This window comes from Camelina sativa, chromosome 11, assembly GCF_000633955.1.
Source record: "Camelina sativa cultivar DH55 chromosome 11, Cs, whole genome shotgun sequence".
Classification (NCBI taxonomy): domain Eukaryota; kingdom Viridiplantae; phylum Streptophyta; class Magnoliopsida; order Brassicales; family Brassicaceae; genus Camelina; species Camelina sativa.
This window is the reverse complement of record NC_025695.1, coordinates 15,433,287-15,455,708: the sequence shown is the minus strand read 5'-3', so window position 1 is coordinate 15,455,708 and position 22,422 is coordinate 15,433,287. Positions and strand designations below refer to the sequence as shown.

The window sequence follows — 22,422 nt, the reverse complement described above, 5'->3', positions numbered from 1 at the left end:
TAAAGAAGCTCCCAAAATCTTTGGTCGACAATTGAGCCTTGGTGGATCGAAACCACGGTCTATGAGTATTAATTTCTCTCCCAAGACAGAGGATGACACTGGCTTTTCCTTGGAATCGTTTGAGGTGCAAGCAATCGGAGGTTCCAATCAAGTGTACCCTTATGAACAAGGGAAAGATGAGACATTGTATCTAACTGACGAGCAAAAGCCGAGGAAGAGAGGGAGAAAACCTGCAAACGGAAGAGAAGAGGCTCTAAACCATGTGGAAGCAGAACGACAGAGGAGGGAGAAGCTGAACCAGAGATTCTACGCATTGAGAGCTGTGGTGCCTAACATCTCCAAGATGGATAAGGCTTCGCTCCTTGCGGATGCAATCACGTACATCACGGATATGCAGAAGAAAATCAGGGTTTACGAAACAGAGCAGCAGATTATGAAGAGGAGGGAGAGTAATCAGATAACTCCAGCAGAGGTTGATTATCAACAAAGGCACGATGACGCAGTGGTGAGGCTAAGCTGTCCCTTGGAAACTCATCCTGTTTCAAAGGTGATTCAAACATTGAGGGAGAATGAAGTTACGCCTCATGATTCCAACGTGGCTGTCACAGAAGAGGGTGTGGTTCACACATTCACTCTCCGTCCTCAGGGTGGCTGCACCGCTGAGCAATTGAAGGACAGGCTCCTTGCCTCTCTCGCACAGTAACTGCTATGTGATAGAGTAAAAGTGTTGGCTTTGTAGCAATGTATTATTACTAGCAGATTAAAACAAACTACTACTTAGTAAGATGTGTTAATTGTACTTTTATGTAATGTTGAGATTTGTCTTTTACATACATAAAAGATTTGAGCAAAAAAAGCTTCTTTCGTCTCCTATATCTCTAAAGTACACAGATATAGAAACGTCTTTGTTGCCTAGCCAGTCAAAATTTCAACACCACCTCCGGTTTGTCTACCAATTGTTGAGCTGCGCTGTAACGCTTTTCACCACCGGATGATACTGAGTGTGCAAGTACTTCTTGGCCTCGTTGGAACCAGGCTCTTTAAGCCACTCCTCGTATAATCTCTTGGCTGTTGGATTCTGGTATGGATCTGTAATCAAAGTCTGGATCCAAAAAAGGAAAGTTATTATTAGGTTAGTTAAAAAATGAATTTAGAGACTGCATGGTATCATTTAAGAGACTGCAGGGTAACTTACAGTATCATTCATATAAGTAGTTTCCAGTGAGTTGATCAATTGTTTCTGAGACTGCCCTGTCTTTGGCTTGATTTGCCCACCACCATTTAGGCAACCTGTTAGATAGAGCATTGTTAATAACTCAACACATAGGATACGTTATCAATTAGGGTCTGCAAAGTAGAAGATGAACCTGCAGGACACGCCATAATCTCTACATAATGATAATCGCATTTGCGAGTTTTCACTCTCCGGACGATATTCTGAAGGTTCTGGAAACCGTAACACAGAGCGAATTTTAGCACTGTTTTACCTTCCAACTGCGAGAGAAAACATGACGAAAATGAGAAAAGGAACAGGGATCAATGAGAGAAATATTCAAAACTGTTACGGTCTGGCTAGGAACTTACTTGAAGAGTCACTTCACGGAGATCAGAATTTCTAAGCGTTTTAAACTCCAGAGGACCTTCAATAGTTTGTCCAAATAGTGTTTTTGCTGCATGTCTGAATATTGTTTCTGCGTAACCACCTGAACTCCCAGCTACACCATAAAGATTTCCTTCCTCGGTAACATTCGTCAGCCTGATTTTGCAATGCAAATTTAAAACGTTTTACTTTACATGAATTTATAACCCTGAAGCAGAAAAGATGAAATAATATGATCCTTCTTACAATCTGTCGAGTGGAGATTCCTCTAAATCTTTGAAGTCGACTTCTTTCAACTGCAATAATCCAGAATCAGATTCACATTTTAAGCGGGAAGGACGCAAAATTACAATGAAAAACAGGGTTTAATCTCTATCACAGTCTCACCTTTATTAAATCCAAGATCTCACCAGATGTCAGCACGGAATCAACCTCAGTCAGCTTATCATCTGCTCCATCTTCAAAGACAAAATCATCTCTCGCTGCCTCGAGCTTCTTATCGTAACAGGGCATCACAGTCACATGGTACACTTCCTTCAGTCTAGTTCCATGAAATAGTCACCGATAAATCAAAAAAATTAAGGAAACCAAGCAAATGATAACCAAAGTTTCAAGAGTACAACAGTACCTGAGTCCCAACGCTTGACATAAATGGTTTTTGATCGCAGCTCCAATAGTTTGTTGAGGACTCTTAACAGAAGAGACATACGGCAGAACAAAAGAGCCAAGCTGCTTTTCAGCATAACATATCCAACCTTGATACACAAAATTTTTTGCACATTAATCTCACATAGAGAGACACATTCAATTACATCAAACGAGTAAAGCTGCTTACCAGGACAGGCAGAGGAAAGCACAGGTAGAGAGGATTGTGAATTTTCGCCATCTACAGAATTAGCTTGCTTGTAACGGCTCACAAACTCATTACAAGCTTCAATAAGTACCAAGTCTCTGCTGCAGCTAGTATCAAACACAGCTTTAACCCCGAGAGACTTCAAAAACGTAGTTAGCTTCTTGAAAACCTGAAGAGGAGAGATCTCATAATGAACCGCAAGGGAAGCTCTGGACTGTGGGGAAATAGACACAATCACGTCCTTGCCTTTGCTAAGTGCAGAGAGAAACTCGTCTAAGCTTTGCTTCTCAAGCATAACAGTCTCAGCCGATGTGATGCATCCACTGTATCATCATCATATATGAAAAACCATTACACTCTATAAAGTCTCTAGACTGACTCAGAATCAGTAAGTGAGTAGAACTGACCTGCAAGCCAAACAATCCTTGAGAGAAATTTTGACCGGTTCAAACTTCTCCTGTTTTGGAGCAATCACAACCTTCAAATACAAAACCAGCACACAGAGGAACACTTTTAGTAGCTGGTGAAGATATCAATAGAGGCAGTAAGCAATATAAAGCTGAGAATGAAAAGAAAAGAAATATTGGGGAAAGCATGGAACTTTCGGACCTGGGGTCGATCAGTCTTCTTAATTACGGGTTTTGTACTCTTGAGAGATATGACACAAGCTTGAGACGGAGCAATGAAATCGTTGAGATCTCCGAGCCTCAAGGTCGGCGAAAACTTTTCCGACATATCGCTTTCTATTCAGAACTTACAATTACTGAACTTTGGAGGCGAAGAAGAACCAAAACAAAGGGGCGACGATTAAGGATTGGTATCAGAGAAGCTGTGGCTATCGGAAAATCAGAACGGCGACGAAAGGTGCTTTCTTCCTTCCTTTTTTGGTTCGATCAAAGCGACGAACGAAAGAGAGAGATAAATGAACTCAAAACCTTAATAAAAAAAAAGGGTTGAATAGTCAAAAACGCAAATAGCAATAACGGGCCTCGTAATAATCTTATTGTGTAAAAGGGCCTAAATATAATTAAAGTTGCAATATAGGTCGGTGTAGTGTAAAAGAGAAAACACAACGAGGTGGTGCTTTGCTCAATAAGTCAATAACCCTAAGACATGGATTTGATCTTTCCCTACACATAAACTATAGAAGCAGTACATTCTTTACCATAAAGAGGTTACAAAGCAAAACTCATAGTCTTGTTTTTTTATCACAGGGCACAAAGAACATATCAGTTTTACATATGATTTGTCACATAGAAAGATCATCATTCATCAAGAAGAAGAAGAAAAACAAGAGCCTACACTACTAAACACAATACGCATTTCCCTTCACCACGGCGAGGTTCTGCGGTCCTTGGTCGCACCGTACAAGCGGAAAAGACTAAAAGCAGACATGCAAGAGACGAAAACCATAGCAATTGAGGCAAACAAGGCGCTGGAGACTCCTATAGCCATTCGGTTACAGAACTTGCCATACATATTGCACACTTTTATCCATTGCAAGTCTTCCTCTCCTTCCCTTGCAATCATACCAGACTCTGCTGTTGCGGCTATTGCCGCCACACTCAAGTACGCCATCACCTGCTCATTCCACAAACCACATCATTAACATTTGCTGCCAACTACACTCTTAAATGCCCCAACAAAACTTCGTCTCCTAGATTCAATTTTCGAATTGCAAACAAAGCAAGGCAACATTTTCATACCTAATAATAAGTTAATTCAATTCTAATATCCAACCAAACCAATTAAATGCTTGGAGAGACTTTTCAACATAGTACCTTACTTTTCCTCTAATTTGACCCCCAAGATCTCAAAATGACAAAGCAAAAAAGCCACAAATCTCACAACTCAAAACACTAATTTAGGCAACAAAATGTTGGGATAAAGAGAAACACAAAACTAAACTCACCTGATCACCAGAGAATATGGTCCAAGCAAGAGGCTTGCTGAACAAAACAGTTCCTTTCATAGTACCCACCACGCAACGAACTGATTGTAACAAAGAATAAACCGCAGCTATCCCATTAGCCACCACCAAGAACCTGCATCCCAAACAAGAACCACACCAAACAAAAGTTGCGAACTTTGTCATCTCCCTCAAGTGAAATGGTGTTGGATCAGTAAATTTTTGGTATTCGAGGAGCTTACACAACCGACTTCATATCAGAGTACTTGGCCGTCTTCTTGATTGTGAAGATAAGCTTGACCTCAGAGTCCGTAACAATCAGAATAAGCCCAAGAAGAGCGAGAACACTAATGGAGATCCGTAAGAGTAGCTCCGTTAGCCTCAGTCTTCGATCAATAAGCTTCATCTTGCTTCCGTGGACTGATTCTGAACCCCCCTCAAGTAAGTACGCTTAAATTCCGATTTTGGACAAGACAGGAAGACAGGTTCCGTAGAGAGACAAGAGAGATAATAGTGTGATTAGTCGGCTTTGAGGACTTAAATAGAGAGAAGCTTCATTGCTTTAACTTCACCCATCGCTTGGGGTCCCTTGTTGAAAAAATATCACCAAAATTGAGTGTGTGGGTAACTCATAAGTTTGCTACTAGTTCTTGTGTAAATTAAAGCTAGACATCTTGATTTATTTTTTGAATTATTAGTGAAATGAAAAAAGATATCCACAATAATTCAATGAAAAAGAAAATGAAATATTCACAAATATCAATCAGTTTAAGAAAAGTCTTGATCCACATACATATTATGTAATCAATTTTACTACAGTGTTCATTTTACCCTGTTGTATCCTTTTGATAAATATATATATATAGACATTGTTTTTCTGAAAATACATGAGAAAAAAACGATATTTAAAAAATTATGTTGATTATACTTAGAGTTTTAGTGAAGTGTTTTTAGTTAATGTAATCAGTTTCTTCAAACCTGAAAAATATGTTTACTATATTATATAGACTATATATCATCACCATGATATACAAAACTACAAAAGGTTATACTAGAGTTTTAGTGAAGTGTTTTTAGTTGTTGTAATCATGTTCTTCAAAAATGAAAAATGATAAAGATGTTTCCTAGCATCACCGTCTTGATATTCCAATTTTTCACTTTTCACTTTTAGAAAAAAAAAATAGAATGAATTCACTTGATAGTTCATACTGTATTGAAGTATATATATGTACTTTTTACTACATGATATCCACGATGTTTTCTAGTAAACTCTTTTTTACCTTCACAATGATCTCATTTTGTCGTGACTTGTTGTTCAGAGAGTACTGAATTGTGACATGATATTGAACTACACGGAAACATATATAGTTCCTAAATCTGACAAGTGTGGATGATGCGACACGTGCACGTTCCTTTCCTATCAAACAACATAGTATGATTTAAGTTGTTTTCTTTAATTAATTAAGAAAAATCCCCGGTAGTGCATGAGTGTGTGAAGGTGGGTGGAGAAGTGAATATTATAATGATGCCCTACAATTAATTGCTAAGATTCTCCCACTAATCTAATGCGTTCACCAAACTACCCACTTTTTTATAGTAGTAAGTGTTTTATTTCTCCTTTTTTTTGTTTCTCCCATTTTCGGTGATATAATGAAACATCTTCATGAACCACATGCATTGCAGTGCGTGTTAGATAAGTACACGCGTCTTTTGAATATGGTTATACAAAAGTCGGTGTTAAAAGATAAAAATTGACAACACGAATGGGGGAGTGGAGACAATGTGCTGTGATGATGATGACTGGTTCTCACATTGGGGACTATATAGGACTCCTTCAAGAGTTAAAACCTAACCACTTTGTTATATGTATTATCCAACAAACCAAATTTGAGAGTAAGATTCATATAATATTTATACAAAAAAAATCAAGGTAGATGAGGAACAAAAGGCATAATTCTGCCACAAGTCAAGTGTCTCCTAAAACGCTATAACTTTAAACTCAAACCATTAATCTCCACTCTCTTCAGGGATGTGATTTAGAACTCCACGAACCTACACACATACTTGCTCACTCTAGTTGAGAGTATCAGCCACGGTATAATCCCAACCTGCATTTTGCACCCAACAAATTACACTATCATTCACACAAGCCCAAAAGAAATGGACTGAGAAGAAGGTACATACCAACACATGGCCTGTTATGTGACCTCCTGTTCCCCAAGATAACAAAGTCCCTGTGAAGCACACCACATTCAGTTTTTTTAAACCTATATGTTATATCAAAGCAAGCTTGAAAACGGTAAAAGTAACTACTCACCAAACGGTTGAACAAGTTGCTTAGCGATAATGGCAATCGGAGTCCTCCAGAACCAAAATACCAAGATTAGGTATATTACAACCTATAGACAAAGTTCTTAGCACACCTCAATTACGAAAAAAAAGAGAAGCTTAAACACAACATTCAAGTTACCTTTGAAGCAAGCAGAACCTTTCCATATAGATCATATGAGAGATTAATTTCTTTGTTATGCTGTTCCATATCTGAATTTCGAAAAAAATACATTAATACAAACAAGGTATACACACCTATACTAGACTATTATGATTTCATGCACTAATAAGGTATAGCTGCTACCAGATAATTTTCATTTCGAAAGCTAACTAACTAAGTGTTGCATCATATATTTCTAAAATATCGTAAACTCTACGCTCACTAAGCAATCAATATGAATGCAGGGTACTCACATTGTGCAAGTTCTTTCTCTTTAGTAGCTGCTGACCTCCTAAGTTTTGCCGCTTGAGCAAAAGTGGCTGGCCTGCAATTGAGAACCATAGATAAATAATAAACTCTCTAGTTGGTTTCAATCCCTGCACCTTCCTTAACTCTAATCAGCTGAACAAAAAACAAAAACGCCACAAATTTTGAAAACAAACAACTTACTGAGACAATGCACTAGCCTCTCTCAAAAGCTGCTTAATTTCAGACCGCAGCTCTGATTCCCTCGTGTTCTTCGACCCTTTCTGATAAAAATTGAATCTAAATTGGATTGTTCGGGTGGATAATAACAAACGCCTAAAAAGGTTTAATCTTTTTGTTACCTTCTTCAATTGGTCAAGCCACTTAGATAGCAACTGGAAGACAACGACAACGAAGAAGGTCAGAGGAGCAGCCAAAAAGCCGCGATCTTCTATCATTGGCTTCTCTCCTTCCATTACCCCTTCTTCTGATCAAATTCTAGCAATCCGCTAAACCCAAAAATCGAACAATTCAAAAACTCGATATCCAATCACAATCCGCAAAAGAACAAAACCCCTAATTTGATCCGTCATGTTCTAGAACAACCTAAATATATGGAGGAAGATAAAGATGCGAGTGGAGATAGAACGAGATCCTCGTGAACATGATCGGAACTTACAGTTTCCGTCGTAGATTCCCAGGAAACTTCAAGCCTTCAAACGAAATTTGGAATTTTAGATTGGTGTCTGAAACTCAAAAGAAGAGGAGGAGGGGTCTAAATTTTAAAATTAAAAAAGTTTCTACTCTTTTCGTATAATAAACAAAAATCAAGCCCCTTAGTAAAAAGCAAACAAATGATAACTAAGGAATTATCCTTTTTCAACAGGCTCTATTGGGCTAATCGGCCCATTATGTTAACACTTAACCGCTTATACGATTAAGCTTGACTACATGTGAAAAGAAACAATCACTAAGCTACAAAGTTTAAGCCAAGGGTTAACAAATAAGGCCACTAACCAAATTTAGAATTAAAAGGATAAAAATAGACATGAATAAATCACAACCTGGAGGAGGAGGGTAAAAAACGATAAGAAAAACAAAAAAAAAGGTGAAAATATAACAAAAACATAATAATGTATTCTTTTTACGTAGGAGTGGTTGTAATGGTTTTACCAGAACTGGCACGCTTTGTCTCTAATCTCTCTTCAACTAATCTTAAGACGTTTTATGTTTTGTCTCATCCGATCCCCTCCCTCCCACTTAATTATAATTATGTTAAAAACCATCTATCTAATTGGGTTTACCACCAAATCAGAGCATTATCATCGATAACTTCGCAGATACCGAAGCTGTGGAAAAAAAAGAAAAAAAAAAGGGAAGAAGGCACAATGTAAATCCAAATCCTAAACGTCGTAGCATCTTCAGCTTTGGTGTATGCATGCCATTATATTCCAATTACTTGACGACAAAATTTTGCTCCCACCACTTTTGATGTGCCTTTCAAACTTTGTATCCCCATTGTCCTCTTCCTCTTTTTTTCAACCCGCTCCGTTTTGTAGGTATACTGTCTCGCTTTCTTTCTTTCTTTTTCTTTAGCTAGAGTCTAGAGACGATCGTAACAACAATACATATTTACCAGTTTGATCTAATATCAAGATCAGTGATATATATGTTATAATTAAGGCAGTGTATTATTGATATGATATTATGTGAGATAAGTTTTGTACCTTGTGGACCACCTAATTAATGTGGGTTTGAAATCCAACTAGGAAGTGAGATTCAAAACGTACACGAGTGTTAGAGGTGGATTATAAATTTTTACATTATATGGGTGTTAGAATTATGCTAATGGAAAATTATGATCATATGTATATGTATATATGTTGAGATTTCATATCAAACATAACTAACATCCATTATATAAGATTATCACAATCGATCAAATATAAGTTTGCCTCCGCTTTGCGCGCATGATACATATATTGATCATATATATTAGACAAAACTATATTCTTTTTTCCCTAGATAAGTAAATACATATGGCAATGTTACATGCATGGATGATATCATTATGGGAAGGGAGCTTTAGAGTAGCATTTCGATTGGAGAGAAAATGAGGAGATCGAGAGAGAATGTCTTGTGTGAAAACGAGTGGTCTTTTTCACAGTTATTTTATCAGTCAAACAAAACACAAAACACAAAACACATCTCATATATATGCTGATGATATAATTATTCCCTACTCTTGAACTCCTTTTGTCATTTTATCAATACATCGGCCCACTTTTACATATACTTTTTCCTCCTTGCCAAATCATAAGAAGTTAAAACTTATAAAGTGGATCAACTAATTTATAGAAACCATTAACAACTTTTGACACTCTTCTTTAAAGTGTGTTTCATTTTAAATTGAATGCCAATAATATTAACTTTAAATTCCACCGAGAGAAGATTTGATGTGGAGACAAAGAAGTGGCTCCATTTCACCATCTCCCAAGCCACCAAAATCTCTCCTAAACCCTTTTGTCATTCCCTTTTCTTATTCACGTTTTTTTTCAAGGAATATTTAAACCTTGATCATTTTGAGTTTCTTGAACATAGAAAATACGAATATATTCAAATTTTTGATAAAGAAAAAGTAAGAAGAATATATACGAGTGTAAACATAGATTAGTCTTCTACATACATAATGGTTAGAAATGTCGTCCTTACATCATAATATACGCAAGTAACCTTGTGTTTAAAATCGAAAATTTATTCATTGAAAACATTGTTAATTTGTTATGCATACAATCAAATCATATCGGACATTAACAAGACAATCCCCTATATAATACTCTATATATATTTCGTGGGAAAATAATAAAGTTTCCGTTTGAAATAAAAAGAGCCCGTAGAGGGAGGTAAGTGGGGTGCATGAAAAAAGGGGTTTATATATCTTCACAATATAATCATCCAAACAAACCAATCCATGTGCATCCCTTCAAACATTCTTCTTGTCATTTTCCTCCCAACCATTTTCTACTTTGGCCAACTTTTTTTCTTTTGTTACTTAGAAAGAAAAGAAAAATAAAAATGCAAATCTCCACTCACACATTATACATTCTCTTTTTACAATCCTTAGATTGTCCCTTTTGCCTTCTTCCTCTTGTTCTCTTCCCACTTTACTCCTGATTCTCTTCCTTTCGGAATTTCATCGAACTACTCAACAACCCTATTTACTTTTATTATATTATACAATATTCTCATGCAGATTAAATAATCAGAAATATAGACCTTTTTCCTCCGTATATAAATAGGCACAACACACGTAAACATGGCCCCAAACCCTATAGTAAACACTCTCAACGACTCATATCATCATACCACTAATATTATACTTTTGACGTCATGAGTTCAATAGCAAGAGACCGAAAAGAACAAATGGTGATCCAGTCTTCCATCGTCTTGCTTCAAGAAAGATTCAGACAACTTCAGAGAGCACGGGAGTTAAGAGCTGAGCGAGAGCTCCTTAACCCTAAACCTAACAACCAAGACAACATCTTGCAATATTACAGCGAACCCACGAGCTTTGGTTTCTTCCAGTTTCTACCTCTAAACTCTCAAACATCCTCGTCACAGCAGCTTCTCTCCCTCTCCTTATGTCCACACTCCACCTCTGAATCCATTGAAAAGCCAAGCTTTTGTCATCAGTGGCCAACTAAAGACGATAAGAAGATTGGTGGGTTTGATCGATACGACGATGTTGACACGTCTCTCCATCTCTGAAACTTGTTCCGATCCGATCCATCTTTTTCCTTTCCTTTTAGTTTATAAATATGTATGTACAATCTTTTTTTTGGTCGGTATGATCCTTTAAAGAGTCATGTAGGTGGTGGTGATATGTATGGTTAAAATGGCAATCATATATATATATATATATTGATTATTTCGAAGTTAATGAAATGTTATGTTTTATATTGATTATTTCGAGTTAATGATAACGATCTACTCATTGAGTTATTGGTTCTTTTTTTGTTGTTGATGGTTATCATTCCTCAAGTATACTTTTCCATATGTAAAGTTTGATCAGCATTCCTATTTCCTCTATATGTTTATATATACAGTAACTTCTCCACAACCAAAACCCAATAGTAAGATAGATAAATCCATAAAGATGTCTTGCATGGAAACACACACATACACATATATATATATATATGTATATGCTAAAATTACTAAGATGAACAAAGAAAAAAGACCTAACTTTGTTTATACAACATTTGACTCTGTCAAACTGGCCGATGGACGGTGGTGATATGTAGTCTCTTTAAAGGCATGGTTATAAATATATGTTCATATATACTCTTAATTATTTATAAGTTATAACTTAACTTCACCAAAAAAAAAAAAGGTATGGTAAATAATTTCCTACGGAGTTAAGGAGACAGACTTGAAATTCGACTTCAGTTGGGCTCCGCTTGCGCATGTTGAAACCCTGATTTTGCAGCTTTGCTTTTATATATTGACGATTTTTTTTTTATAAAGAAAGAAATAATTTCTCGTTATAACGACACTAAAAGAAAACACGCATTTTGCGATTACGTTATTAGTCGTTTCATAGTCGCCAAATCAAGAGTTACGACTAATTAGCGACTATTTCATACAGTCGTGAATCGAGAGTCGCTAATTGCTGTAGTCGTAAATTTAGTCGCAATTTTGCGACTAATGTACGACTATATACATGTTGTCACACAGTAGTCATCATGTAGTCGTAAAATATAGTGACTCTTTTGCGACTACGTTACGACTATATACATAGTAGTCATCATGTAGTCGTTATTTTTAGTGACTAGTTTGCGACTATTCTGTGATTAAGAAACCTGAACAAATAGGTTGTTAATTTGGTCGGTAGATAGTCGTATAAGTTTTGGTGACGTTTTGGCAACTAATATATGCAGTAGTCATTATATAGTCACTTTAGTTTTTAGTTATATTGTTAAAATTTGATGACTATTTGGCGACTAATGTTTTCTGAAACTGGATATAGAATATTGTAATTTCTCTTTTTTCTTTTTAACCCTGTCAACCAAACCAAAAAATGATTCTAAATTGGAAACCTAAAGCAACACATAATATTCATGCCAAAATACATTGTACTTAAAAGTTATTATAGTTTCCAAAACACAAAGTACAACACATAGTGTAGCTATTGAGTTCATCAAAAAAGAGTTACTTAGTAGTAGGTAACACATAGAGTAACCTATGGAGTTGAAGTTGGATCTTCTTGTTGAAGAGGCTCTGTCGTGGTTGTCTCTTTAGCTGAATGGGTTGTCAAGAACTGCTTGAACCGTGGATCACATTCCCGCAGAAACTTCCCCACCAAGTCCAACTCGTCAATCTTCTCCTTCTGCCCAGCAATAATTTCGGATTGTTGAGCAATTTCTGCATCACGCCTCAACATTTCTGCATCACGCCTCAACATATGAGCAGCCTGCTCCTCTATCTTCCGTTGAGCTTCCTTCAACTGTTCTTGCATAGCCACAAAGGTAGAAGTGTCTCCTGCTTGCTTCTGCTTGCCATTGACAATGCAGTCATGGAGGCTTCCAACTCCAAAAGGTTTTCCTCTTGAATCCTTCTCAGTGGAGTGCAAAGTAAGAGAAAATAAGATATTAAAGGATGACAAATTAAACTCCAAGATAACATTTGTGTATTGTTAAAATAAAACGTAACCTGAAGAAAGATTTCTGTATATTCTTCAGTTGTTAGCTCCCGGGGCCGTGAATAACCATCTGAGATGGCAGAAGGATCTTCCTCGAGCTGAGACAACCTCTCTTGCACATTCTTCTCATATGTTTCTGCTATCTTCTCTGCCTTCCGATCAACATATGTCCCATCAGGCTTTGTATGTGCCTTGATGAAAACCTCACCAATACGTACTTCTCTTCCCAATTCCTCTTCCTGCAATGTTAAGAAACAGACAAGTAAATTTTTAATGTAACAGCTAGGTCAAAAATAAAAGTGGCGAATGTGTAACAACAGAATTGGCTCACCATTTCGTCTTGAATCTGTCGATACGACTTTGGCCCTGAGAGGTGGACATGAGGACCGAGGCCATTACGGTCAGACATATGGGCATCATAATATGTTTTGCTCCTTTGTTGTGCTTCTTTAGTGTCCCAATATTCTGCCATTGTTGTCCATAGAGTAGTTCCAATCCATTTAGGTTGGCGTCTAGTATTTCTCACGGTGCTAACCAGGTCTTTGAGCTGATTTTGACAGATGGTCTCGAAGTTAGCTTGAACAGTCCCAGTTATCAAAGGATCCCAAGTGTTGGTTTTCTACAAAAAACAAAAAGAAAATAGCTATATATGAAGAGTAAAGCAGTATAGGAAGATTAAAGCTATATATGAAGGCTAGAGGAGAGAACACTTAACCGCAAACTCAATGAAGTATCTTTCCTGTTTATCCCGAGGAACACATGTCCAGCTGTAGAAAGGACCTTCGAATTTGTTTAAAAGAATTTTAGTAATCTTCCGAACAAGCTTAGATACAGTGTCACGATCAAACCTCCATACACATGAAACAATAAAACCAAAGTCAACCATCAGAGACACTCAAAGTAACAAAACCAAAGGCTAAAGCAAATCAATAATCAAACTTAATGCTAAGTCTATGATATCAACTAAACTAAGAAGAAGAAGGATGATCTCAACTAAACTAAGAAGAAGAAGGATGATATCAACTAAACTAAGAAGTCGAAGGATGATCTCAACTAAACTAAGAAGACATAATGATAAGTCTAAGAAACGATACACCATAGCTTCAAAATTGACCATCAAGAGTTGTGTGCACCATTATTCAAAGAGTTTGTAATCGCATCAGAGACCAAACACTTCAAAACCAAGACCAATGAGACATAAACAATGAGACCTAAACAAGACCTAAACAAAACCAAAACCAATGAAACCTAAACAAGACCTAAACACTAATATGAAATGAGACGAGACCTAACCATACCATTCGGTCTTTGGTAGGGGAATGGGAGAGAGGACAGTGGTGAACTCATGTATGTTTGGCACTACAAGCAGCGCATTTAGAGCCCGCAATGTGTCCTCCTGGAGTTCTGGCAACACCGGAGGATAATCAGCTTGGAAATTGTTGCCTTGAGATGATGGATGCGAACGATGACTGCGAGTCTGAGAGACTTCAATTGAAGTAGGCAGAGGGTCAACCTGAAGAGTTGGAGGATGCGACGGATTGTAGTGGACTTCTTCAGAAGGAGTCGGGTGTACTTGAGGCTGCGGTGAGTGAGTGTAGGAGTTCTGAAAAAGCTGTTGAGGCGGAGGGTAGTTCCAGATCTGGGCCGCCGATGACTGTCATTGTACTTCAGGCGTCTGCAGAGGAGGAGGAGATTGGACCGCCGACGTCTACAGCGGAGGAGGAGATTGGACCGCCGGCGTCTGCAGCGGAGGAGGATATTGGACCGCCGACGTGAAGTTGTACTGACTGGGTAGAGTGTGCGGCCGATGATTTGGTGTTGACACTCCGACTCTCTGAGAAAGGTTAGGAGATTGTTTCCTCTTTCTTCCTCGATTAGGCATCGTGTGAGAGTGTGAGAGATGAGAGCTTGATCCGAGAATGTCGAAGAATGCAAAGGATGCGAAGGATTAGGGTTAGGGTTTACAAAGTCGGGAATCGAGAGGATGCGAAGGCTGCGATGCTGTGTGGGACATGAGAGATTATTTGCTTTGATGGATTAGGGTTATCGAGAGGAAGAAGAGAGTGATAAATTGATTTGGGTTTGGGTTTAATTAGGATTAGTTGGGTTGAGGTAATTTTAATCTGGGCCTGTAATCTAAGCCCAAATTTTAAAATTTAGATTACATAGATTAATTATAAAACACTGAATTATTTTTATAATATTTCACAATAATATTACACAGTAAAAAGAAAAAAAATTATAATACAAATACATAGTAATTTTGCCAGATAATAATACATAATATATTAAATATACTACGCATATTGTTCTTCGTCTTCTTATTCTTCATCATCAGAAGACGATAAATTACATTGGAATTCATCTTCTGGATCCGCATCTCCAACATCGTAATTAAGGTTTATTGGATTAGCGTCTTCTACCAAACTGTCGGCTATGAGATCTTCAACTGTAGTCATCAATACATCATCATTTTCTGTTTGCAATAGAGTCGGTTCATTGTTTTCATATTCTTTTGAAATGTTTCCCCTCGGATTTACTTTCAGAACACTTAGCCACTCCCGCTTTGGTTTCTTTGTGTATGGATACGGAATATAGAAAACTTGATCCGCTTGAGATGATGAGTGCAAAATCGAAATTTAGTATGGATAGTCACATTAAATAAACTTATATCTAAATTATACTGAGTCTTACATACCTAAAATGAATGGCTCATATTTGTTGTATTTTCTTGAAGAGTTCACGTCAACAATGCCACTATTGCTCTTCCGAGTCCCTCTACCAATGACAGGATCATACTACTTACACTTAAAAAGTTTGATTTCAAATTGGTCATCCCTTCGTACTCAAGTTCTATGATATCAGTTAAGTTACCATAGAAATCTGCACCATTAGATGCATATGTGTAATTTTCACATTTAACACATACACCATAGTTACATGTCTTCCGTCCAGCGCCGTGATTTTGTGTATGAAACATNCGCCGTGATTCTGTGTATGAAACACATAGCCTCTTGTAAAGTATATTGGCCAAGTTTTGACCTTGTGTAAAGGTCCATGCACTATCTCTTGAACCTAAGTAGGAAATGGATTTGTGGCGTTCCAGTATATAACCTGGATATATATATATATATATAATAAGGTCAAACATTATTATATACATATAAATATTATCAATGATATAAATAAATGCACAACAGAGTCGGTTAGGGGCGTTCGAGTATACTTACATAATCTTTCACCCACACATGATATTCTTCAACTCTTTTGTGGACAGTTCTTTTTCGGTTAATTCAGGATATTTGGTAGAAAGAAAATCTTCGAACATACTTAGAAGATAAAATATATTTAATATATATGAGAAAAAATGTGGAGTCTATATTATATACCTCTCAATTGGTTGAAAATAGTCACAATTCCGTCAAACATATTAATGTGCGCACTGATAGTCTCTCTCTGAAAGCCACATTTCATGCATTTCCCCACTTGGACGACCGACATGAGTAAATATATTAGGAACTCCAGGCACATGATGTACTGGGACTTCACCTTCATAGAATCTTGTTAACCTGATCAAATAATATAATTAAAAGTAATTCAAATTAAGTATAAATTATAATTTCATTTAATTATACCTTGATTTCGTTTGTATATGATCGGCAAAGTAGTGCTCAGAGAAGTAAGCAATCTCGTCATTGATATATGACTCAATGATTGATCCAGCTGCATATCTTTTGTTCTTCGCTTTTCCTTTCAACTTTTTGATAAATCTTTCAAAAGGATACATCCACCTATATTAGACAGGGTCTCCCAATTCTACTTCATATGGGAGATGTATAGGCAGGTACTCCATCACATCAAAAAATGATGGTGGAAATATCTTTTCTAAGTTGCATAAGATCAAAACAATGGTATGTTTAAGAATTTGAACGCGACTTTTTTGCAAAGTTCTTGAGCATAAGTCCCTGAAAAATGCTCCAATCCCTGAAAATGTATTCAAATTTCATGTCCTAGGAAATTATATTTAAAAATATATAGTACTTATTTAATTAAATAAGTAATCTGTAATACCTGATAATGCAAGGTGAACGTTCCGGTCTAGGAGTTCTGTGAAGATAAATGGAAGAAGTCGCTCCATAAAAACATGGCAATCATGACTCTTCATTCCTGAAAACTTGCCATTGATCAGATCAACACAACTAGCCAAGTCTGACGAATAACCATCTGGAAATTTCACCGCATGCTTGACACATTCCAATAAACTTGTTTTGGCTTCCTTTGTCAATAAATATGCTGGGAATGGAGCTTTACCCTTCCTATCAATATGTAAGTGTGGTCGAGAACAAAATTGTTCTATGTCCAATCTTGACATGTCGTTATATTTAGATTTACCCTGTACACTCATAAGAGTATACAAGATGTTGTCCACAAAAATTTTCTCGGTATGCATCACATCAATATTATGTCGGAGATTGAGGTCCTTCCAATAAGGTAACGACCATAATATGCTTTCTTTGTGCCAATATGTTCCTTTCCATAGCCTGTCATCTTCTTTTCATGACCGTTCCCACCGACTTCCCTGGTTTTTGGTGGATTTACACATTTCAAACGCTCGTAATAAACTTGCTCACTAGTTAAAGACTGTGGTGGATAGTCGTTAGAAGCGTCTCTTCCCTTCAGGAAATCTTTTTTGTTCTACCTTAATTGATTACCATGAGGCAGGAATCTTCGGTGACAATCAAACCAACATGTCTTCCTTCCTTTGGGTAGATAAAACGACTTTGTACTTTCCATGCAAATTGGACAAGACAATTTACCGTGGGTGGTCCATCCCGATAACATGCTATACGCCGGAAAGTCGCTTATCGTCCACATCAGCACTGCTTTTAGATTAAAGTTTTGATTCAAAGACACATCGTATGCATCGACTCCAGTAGACCACAACTCTTTTAACTCCTCAATAAGAGGTTGTAGGAAGATATCGAGGCTAGCTCTCGGATAATTTGGCCCAGAATTCAGAATTGTAAGAAACAAGTACTCCATATTCATGCACATATCTGGGGGTAAATTATATGGAGTCAAGATCACAGGCCACAGGGAATGATTACGAGACATGCCAAATGGATTGAACCCATCGGTACATAATCCAAGGTAGACGTTACGGGGTTCTTCCGCAAACCGAGGGTTAAGCTCTTGGAAATATCTCCACTCCGCCGCATCAGAAGGATGATTCATTTCTCCCTCTTTTGATTGGTGCTCTGCATGCCATCTCATTGCCGCTGCAGTCTTTTGGCTCTGATACATTCTCTTCAACCTATCAGCAATAGGTAGATACCACATATGACTATATGGTACTCTTGTTCTCCGTCGGTCCTCCTTAGGCTTCCATCTTGGTGAACCACAAAATAGACATGTCTCTTCCTTTTCGTCTTCTTTCCAGAAAATCATACAATTGTTAATACAAACATCAATTGCATAATATGGAAGGCCCAAATTATGCATCAATTTCTCTGTCTCGTAATGTGAACCGGTAGACTGGTTGTCTTCTGGTAAATAATCCGTCAAAATTCCGCAAACCGAATCTACTAACTTTTCAGTCATATTATACTCCGCCTTATTTTGCATGACTCGAGCAGCTAATGACAATTGCGAGTGACCTTCACGACAACCATCATATAAAGGAGTTTTTGCACTATCTAACAAGTGGTAAAATTTATGTGAATGGTTTTGTAACGGTTCTTCCACATTCTCATAACTATCATTTTGATAATAATTATCATCTAAACCCATATTATAACGAAATGCATCATTCACCATATCCACATATGGATTTTCTACTACATTACCCATTTCTTCATGACTCTCATCATACGTCCTATCAGTGTAACTACTTCCTATATCCAAATTAATTTCTTCTCCGTGGTTATACCAAACACAATAATCTCNAATAATCTGGCATAAATCCATTACTAAACAGATGACTCATAACTCTTCTACCCGAGAGACATCTATTGTTTTTGCAAACACTACATGGACAGAGAAACTTACCCCCATTATTCTGAACTGTATCTTGGCTACTTGCAAACGATAAGAATTGGTCCACCCCCACTTCGAATTCAGATGAAAAATTTCCCGTTACTTCATCGAACCTCTTGTACATCCACTTCCGATAATTACCGCCATTACCACCATAATTGTAATATCCCGCCATTATAATTATATATATATATATATATATATTTTTTTTGGGAGAAAATATAAGATTATATAAAGCCAAACTTTTTTTTTTGATTTAGAATTTTTTTTTAGGAAAGGAAAGTGTCTTGTTCGGAATGAAGAGAACAAATGAGTGCAACTCATTTTTATAGACTTTCCTAGGTGACTAATAGGTGACTAATATGCGACTACATAATAAATGTTGGTACACCAACCCCCACATGGAAAACACGTTTTTTAACTGTATTTTGCGACTATTTGGCGACTATACGATGACTATGTGATGACTCGCCGTATGAGTCGCCGTGCAGTCGCCAAATTTTACGACCACTTTATGAGTCGCAGCTTAGTAGCCAAAGTGTACGACTATTTGATGTGGTCGTATTGTAGTCGTTAATTTAGCGACTAAGTTGCGACTACATAGTTCCATCAACAAAATAGTCGCCTCGTAGTTGTTAAAATACGACCACCGTACCGACTGCATGAATTTGTCGTTATAGAGTGACTCAGTAGCGACTACTTACCTATAGTCACATCATAGTCGCTAAATAGTCATTATGTAGTCGTTAGTTGTGACGACTACATATGTAGTTGCTATTTGTAGTTGCTAATCACCTGTTTTCTTATAGTGCGAGTGCGAGTCATAGCAAATCAATCAGAATTCAAAACCTACTTGCATCGTATTCGATTCATGAGTACTCTTATATATGTCAGTAATAATTGAGATAAAGAGAGATGGAAACTAAAGCGTCGACAATATATTCAATCGTTACGTTTAAGAGAATACAAGTTAAAAGTACAAATTATTACTATTAGTTCAAAGTTGATCTTAAGTTATATAGTTAAACTAGATACTTGTCCATGGGATGTATGGATAATGTATTCAGTTGTTTATATATTTTTATTCATTTGTTATTATGGTAGAAACATATACTAACATTTTATTTTTTATGTATTTAAAGTTTAATATAAGGTATTAAACTTAAAACGGTTTTCTAACATCATAAAAAATTAAATCGTACTATTATATATAATTAAGTATTCTCAACTAATTTCAGCGATAAGATTTTGTATTTACGTAACATCTTATATATTGTATAATATTTAATATAAAAAATAAATTAACAAAAGAATAAACAAAACATGTGCCAAAATAAGCAAAACATCTGCCAAAAATAAGCAAAACATAAGTAAAATATCTTTAGTATGTGTTTTTTATAAGAAACAAAATAATATCTTAGATGTCATTCAATTCCATCTTTTTCTGTTGTCAAATTAGCATATTAATACTGTAAGGGGCAGCTTCTCAAACTTGAATTTTCTGAAGACTTTACTTTCTTATATAAAATTTGTATGGAACAAACAAAAGATAATAGTCAAACATAAAATTTAGACCTAGATGATTCCAATTTCTCCATAAATAACACATTCAAAACATATTTATATATATATATATATATATGCTAGTATAATATTTCTCCAATTTTTAAAATTTTAAGTTTTTATAACAACAATGAACAAAAATAATGATTAATGAAACATATGTTTCATACAAAAATTTAATACAAGTTATCAAATTTCATATGGTTCTTTTCATCTTCCAAACATGTAATACATTATATAATACTCTATCAGTATAAATAAAAGATTTAAAATATGACCTGAAAACTCTATTAAGTTTTAGCGATAGAAATTACACCGCCGGTTCAAACCTAATTGTTATTCAAATACAAGTTAATTAAGACACTTAATATAATCTGTTCATCTTCAAATTCGAAATATTCTTTAAATCATTAACATGAATTTCAATGAAGAAATTATCTATATATCTATAAAATTGGAGATATATAAAACACATACAAATATTGCAATCAACGGAAAATATTTATCAAAATTTATTTAAGTATAGAACATAAGTAGTTATAACTTTAAACCATATGCATTGATCAAATAAGAAACAAGATATCTCAACTTTTTTCTCTACATATCGTTATAGATCTCACATATATAATTAATTTTTTTTGTTAACGCCGGTCAATATCAGTCAATGTCAGTTAATATTAGTCAATACCAGATTCTGACAAACAAAACATCAGAATTAGATAGTTACGATGTTGTACACATAATTCATATTTATTTATTTATGTATGTTATTATATAATAATAATAATTCCTGTAATTAATAAAATATTTATATTATTTATATGTATGACAATGTGTTGGTCTATCCTATCCTAGCGTAAATGTCAATAATTTTTCCTTCTTAAAATAAGCAGAAGTGATTTTAAGAATTGCAACGACAACATTCAGAAACGCTAATGCTCTTGAATTAGGCCCATTGGGTCTACGACGAGAAAGCCCAACAAAGGGTCAAAAAGAGAGTCTCTGATTGAATTAGAAGCTCTCAGGTGATGTTGAAATGAATATAACCTAAAATAGATTTTGATCGGAAGAAGGAAGAAGATAGAATCAGAGAGAGATTCGTAGATTTAGATCGAAGATGAACACAGACATCACTGCCTTGGAGAAGCCACAATACCCAGTCGTTGATCGGAACCCTGCTTTCACTAAAGTCGTCGGCAATTTCAGCACCCTCGATTACCTCCGTTTCTCTACCATCACCGGCATCTCCGTCACCGTCGGCTACCTCTCTGGTCCACACACCTCTCTCTCTCTCTCTCTCTCTCTATCTCTCACTGTTGAAATTTCTGCTTTGGTGTTTGAGAATGTGCTGATTTGGTGTTTTTTTTGGAGTTTTGTAGGGATTAAGCCTGGGATTAAAGGACCGTCAATGGTTACTGGAGGACTGATCGGGCTCATGGGGGGTTTCATGTATGCGTACCAGAACTCAGCTGGTAGACTCATGGGTTTCTTCCCTAATGATGGTGAGGTTGCTAGTTACCAGAAGCGTGGTGGTTTCTCTAAATGACCGCTTTAGTGTTTTTTTTGTTTTGTTTCTGGATCTGGGCTTCATTTTGGAATTTGAAAACTCTACTTTTCTCTGCTGTTTGAGGATATAATATGTGCCTCCTCTGTTTGTTTGTTATGATGACTTATGATGATGATCAAATAAGATTTTTTGTGACAATGAAATTCTGATGAATATATGTTCTTGTGATTCTGAGTGATGTTGCAATAAAGGATTCTTTAGTTTTGCAATCAGATTAGTGACTTGATTAGGTATGATATATGTTGTGTTAAGTATTGTGTTTGTAGGATAGATGTATATACCAGTGTTAACATTCCGAGATGAACAAAGGAGCAACTGCATTCGAGTCTCTTCGATAGACCTTGTCCTGGGAAAAAGGTATCAGTGGTGAATGGTGATCATGGGATTGTCTGTGTAGCTTCTGGAATTTTCCCTGTGAAAATGGTGCAAAAGCTATATTGGGGGTACTTGTGGTTG

The 22,422-nt window shown here is 36.3% G+C and overlaps 6 protein-coding genes across 6 annotated transcripts in view; 3 read left to right on the top strand and 3 right to left on the bottom strand.

Annotated features, from left to right (window-relative positions):
- The window catches only part of LOC104723479 (transcription factor bHLH3-like), a 7,468-nt gene extending 6,628 nt beyond the window's left edge, over nt 1–840 (top strand). Inside the window, exon 2 of the mRNA XM_010441854.2 lies at nt 24–840. Coding sequence (XP_010440156.1) covers nt 24–703 — 680 coding nt within the window. The 3' untranslated portion in view covers nt 704–840. The remainder of the gene's footprint in view (nt 1–23) is intronic.
- LOC104723480 (protein NAR1) lies at nt 787–3,387 on the bottom strand. Its single transcript, XM_010441857.2, has 10 exons — nt 3,063–3,387; nt 2,861–2,931; nt 2,436–2,776; nt 2,229–2,355; nt 1,988–2,141; nt 1,847–1,896; nt 1,585–1,756; nt 1,368–1,494; nt 1,196–1,290; nt 787–1,102 (listed from the first exon to the last, which is right to left on the bottom strand). Exons 1-10 carry the CDS (start codon nt 3,186–3,188, stop codon nt 950–952), a joined length of 1,416 nt encoding a protein of 471 aa, XP_010440159.1. The 5' UTR covers nt 3,189–3,387; the 3' UTR covers nt 787–949.
- LOC104723478 (CASP-like protein 2B1) lies at nt 3,591–5,004 on the bottom strand. The gene is made up of 3 exons (XM_010441853.2): nt 4,605–5,004; nt 4,366–4,498; nt 3,591–4,034 (listed from the first exon to the last, which is right to left on the bottom strand). The coding sequence occupies exons 1-3, from the start codon at nt 4,766–4,768 to the stop codon at nt 3,783–3,785; spliced, it is 549 nt and encodes a 182-aa protein (XP_010440155.1). The 5' UTR covers nt 4,769–5,004; the 3' UTR covers nt 3,591–3,782.
- Nucleotides 6,202–7,878, bottom strand: LOC104723477. Its single transcript, XM_010441852.1, has 8 exons — nt 7,779–7,878; nt 7,462–7,608; nt 7,304–7,383; nt 7,108–7,178; nt 6,833–6,903; nt 6,680–6,761; nt 6,547–6,596; nt 6,202–6,470 (listed from the first exon to the last, which is right to left on the bottom strand). Exons 2-8 carry the CDS (start codon nt 7,573–7,575, stop codon nt 6,399–6,401), a joined length of 540 nt encoding a protein of 179 aa, XP_010440154.1. The 5' UTR covers nt 7,576–7,608; nt 7,779–7,878; the 3' UTR covers nt 6,202–6,398.
- Nucleotides 10,093–11,065, top strand: LOC104723476. The gene has a single exon (XM_010441851.2). It carries the CDS (start codon nt 10,490–10,492, stop codon nt 10,865–10,867), a length of 378 nt encoding a protein of 125 aa, XP_010440153.1. The 5' UTR covers nt 10,093–10,489; the 3' UTR covers nt 10,868–11,065.
- Nucleotides 21,454–22,140, top strand: LOC104723475 (NADH-ubiquinone oxidoreductase 20.9 kDa subunit-like). The gene is made up of 2 exons (XM_010441850.2): nt 21,454–21,670; nt 21,779–22,140. Exons 1-2 carry the CDS (start codon nt 21,517–21,519, stop codon nt 21,943–21,945), a joined length of 321 nt encoding a protein of 106 aa, XP_010440152.1. The 5' UTR covers nt 21,454–21,516; the 3' UTR covers nt 21,946–22,140.

Excerpts from the sequence above, each read along its gene's own strand:
- LOC104723480 (XM_010441857.2), bottom strand. The coding sequence starts at position 3,188 with ATGTCGGAAAAGTTTTCGCCGACCTTGAGGCTCGGAGATCTCAACGAT. Across the intron at positions 2,356-2,435 it reads GCTTTCCTCTGCCTGTCCTG|GTTGGATATGTTATGCTGAA; the intron begins GTAAGCAGCTTT and ends TTGTGTATCAAG. Across the intron at positions 1,291-1,367 it reads GATTATGGCGTGTCCTGCAG|GTTGCCTAAATGGTGGTGGG; the intron begins GTTCATCTTCTA and ends TCTATCTAACAG.
- LOC104723478 (XM_010441853.2), bottom strand. The coding sequence starts at position 4,768 with ATGAAGCTTATTGATCGAAGACTGAGGCTAACGGAGCTACTCTTACGG. Across the intron at positions 4,499-4,604 it reads TCTGATATGAAGTCGGTTGT|GTTCTTGGTGGTGGCTAATG; the intron begins GTAAGCTCCTCG and ends TTTGGGATGCAG. Across the intron at positions 4,035-4,365 it reads CCATATTCTCTGGTGATCAG|GTGATGGCGTACTTGAGTGT; the intron begins GTGAGTTTAGTT and ends TGGAATGAGCAG.
- LOC104723477 (XM_010441852.1), bottom strand. The coding sequence starts at position 7,575 with ATGGAAGGAGAGAAGCCAATGATAGAAGATCGCGGCTTTTTGGCTGCT. Across the intron at positions 6,762-6,832 it reads AGGTTCTGCTTGCTTCAAAG|GTTGTAATATACCTAATCTT; the intron begins GTAACTTGAATG and ends CTTTGTCTATAG. Across the intron at positions 6,597-6,679 it reads GCAACTTGTTCAACCGTTTG|GGACTTTGTTATCTTGGGGA; the intron begins GTGAGTAGTTAC and ends TGTGCTTCACAG.
- LOC104723476 (XM_010441851.2), top strand. The coding sequence starts at position 10,490 with ATGAGTTCAATAGCAAGAGACCGAAAAGAACAAATGGTGATCCAGTCT.
- LOC104723475 (XM_010441850.2), top strand. The coding sequence starts at position 21,517 with ATGAACACAGACATCACTGCCTTGGAGAAGCCACAATACCCAGTCGTT. Across the intron at positions 21,671-21,778 it reads CACCGTCGGCTACCTCTCTG|GGATTAAGCCTGGGATTAAA; the intron begins GTCCACACACCT and ends GGAGTTTTGTAG.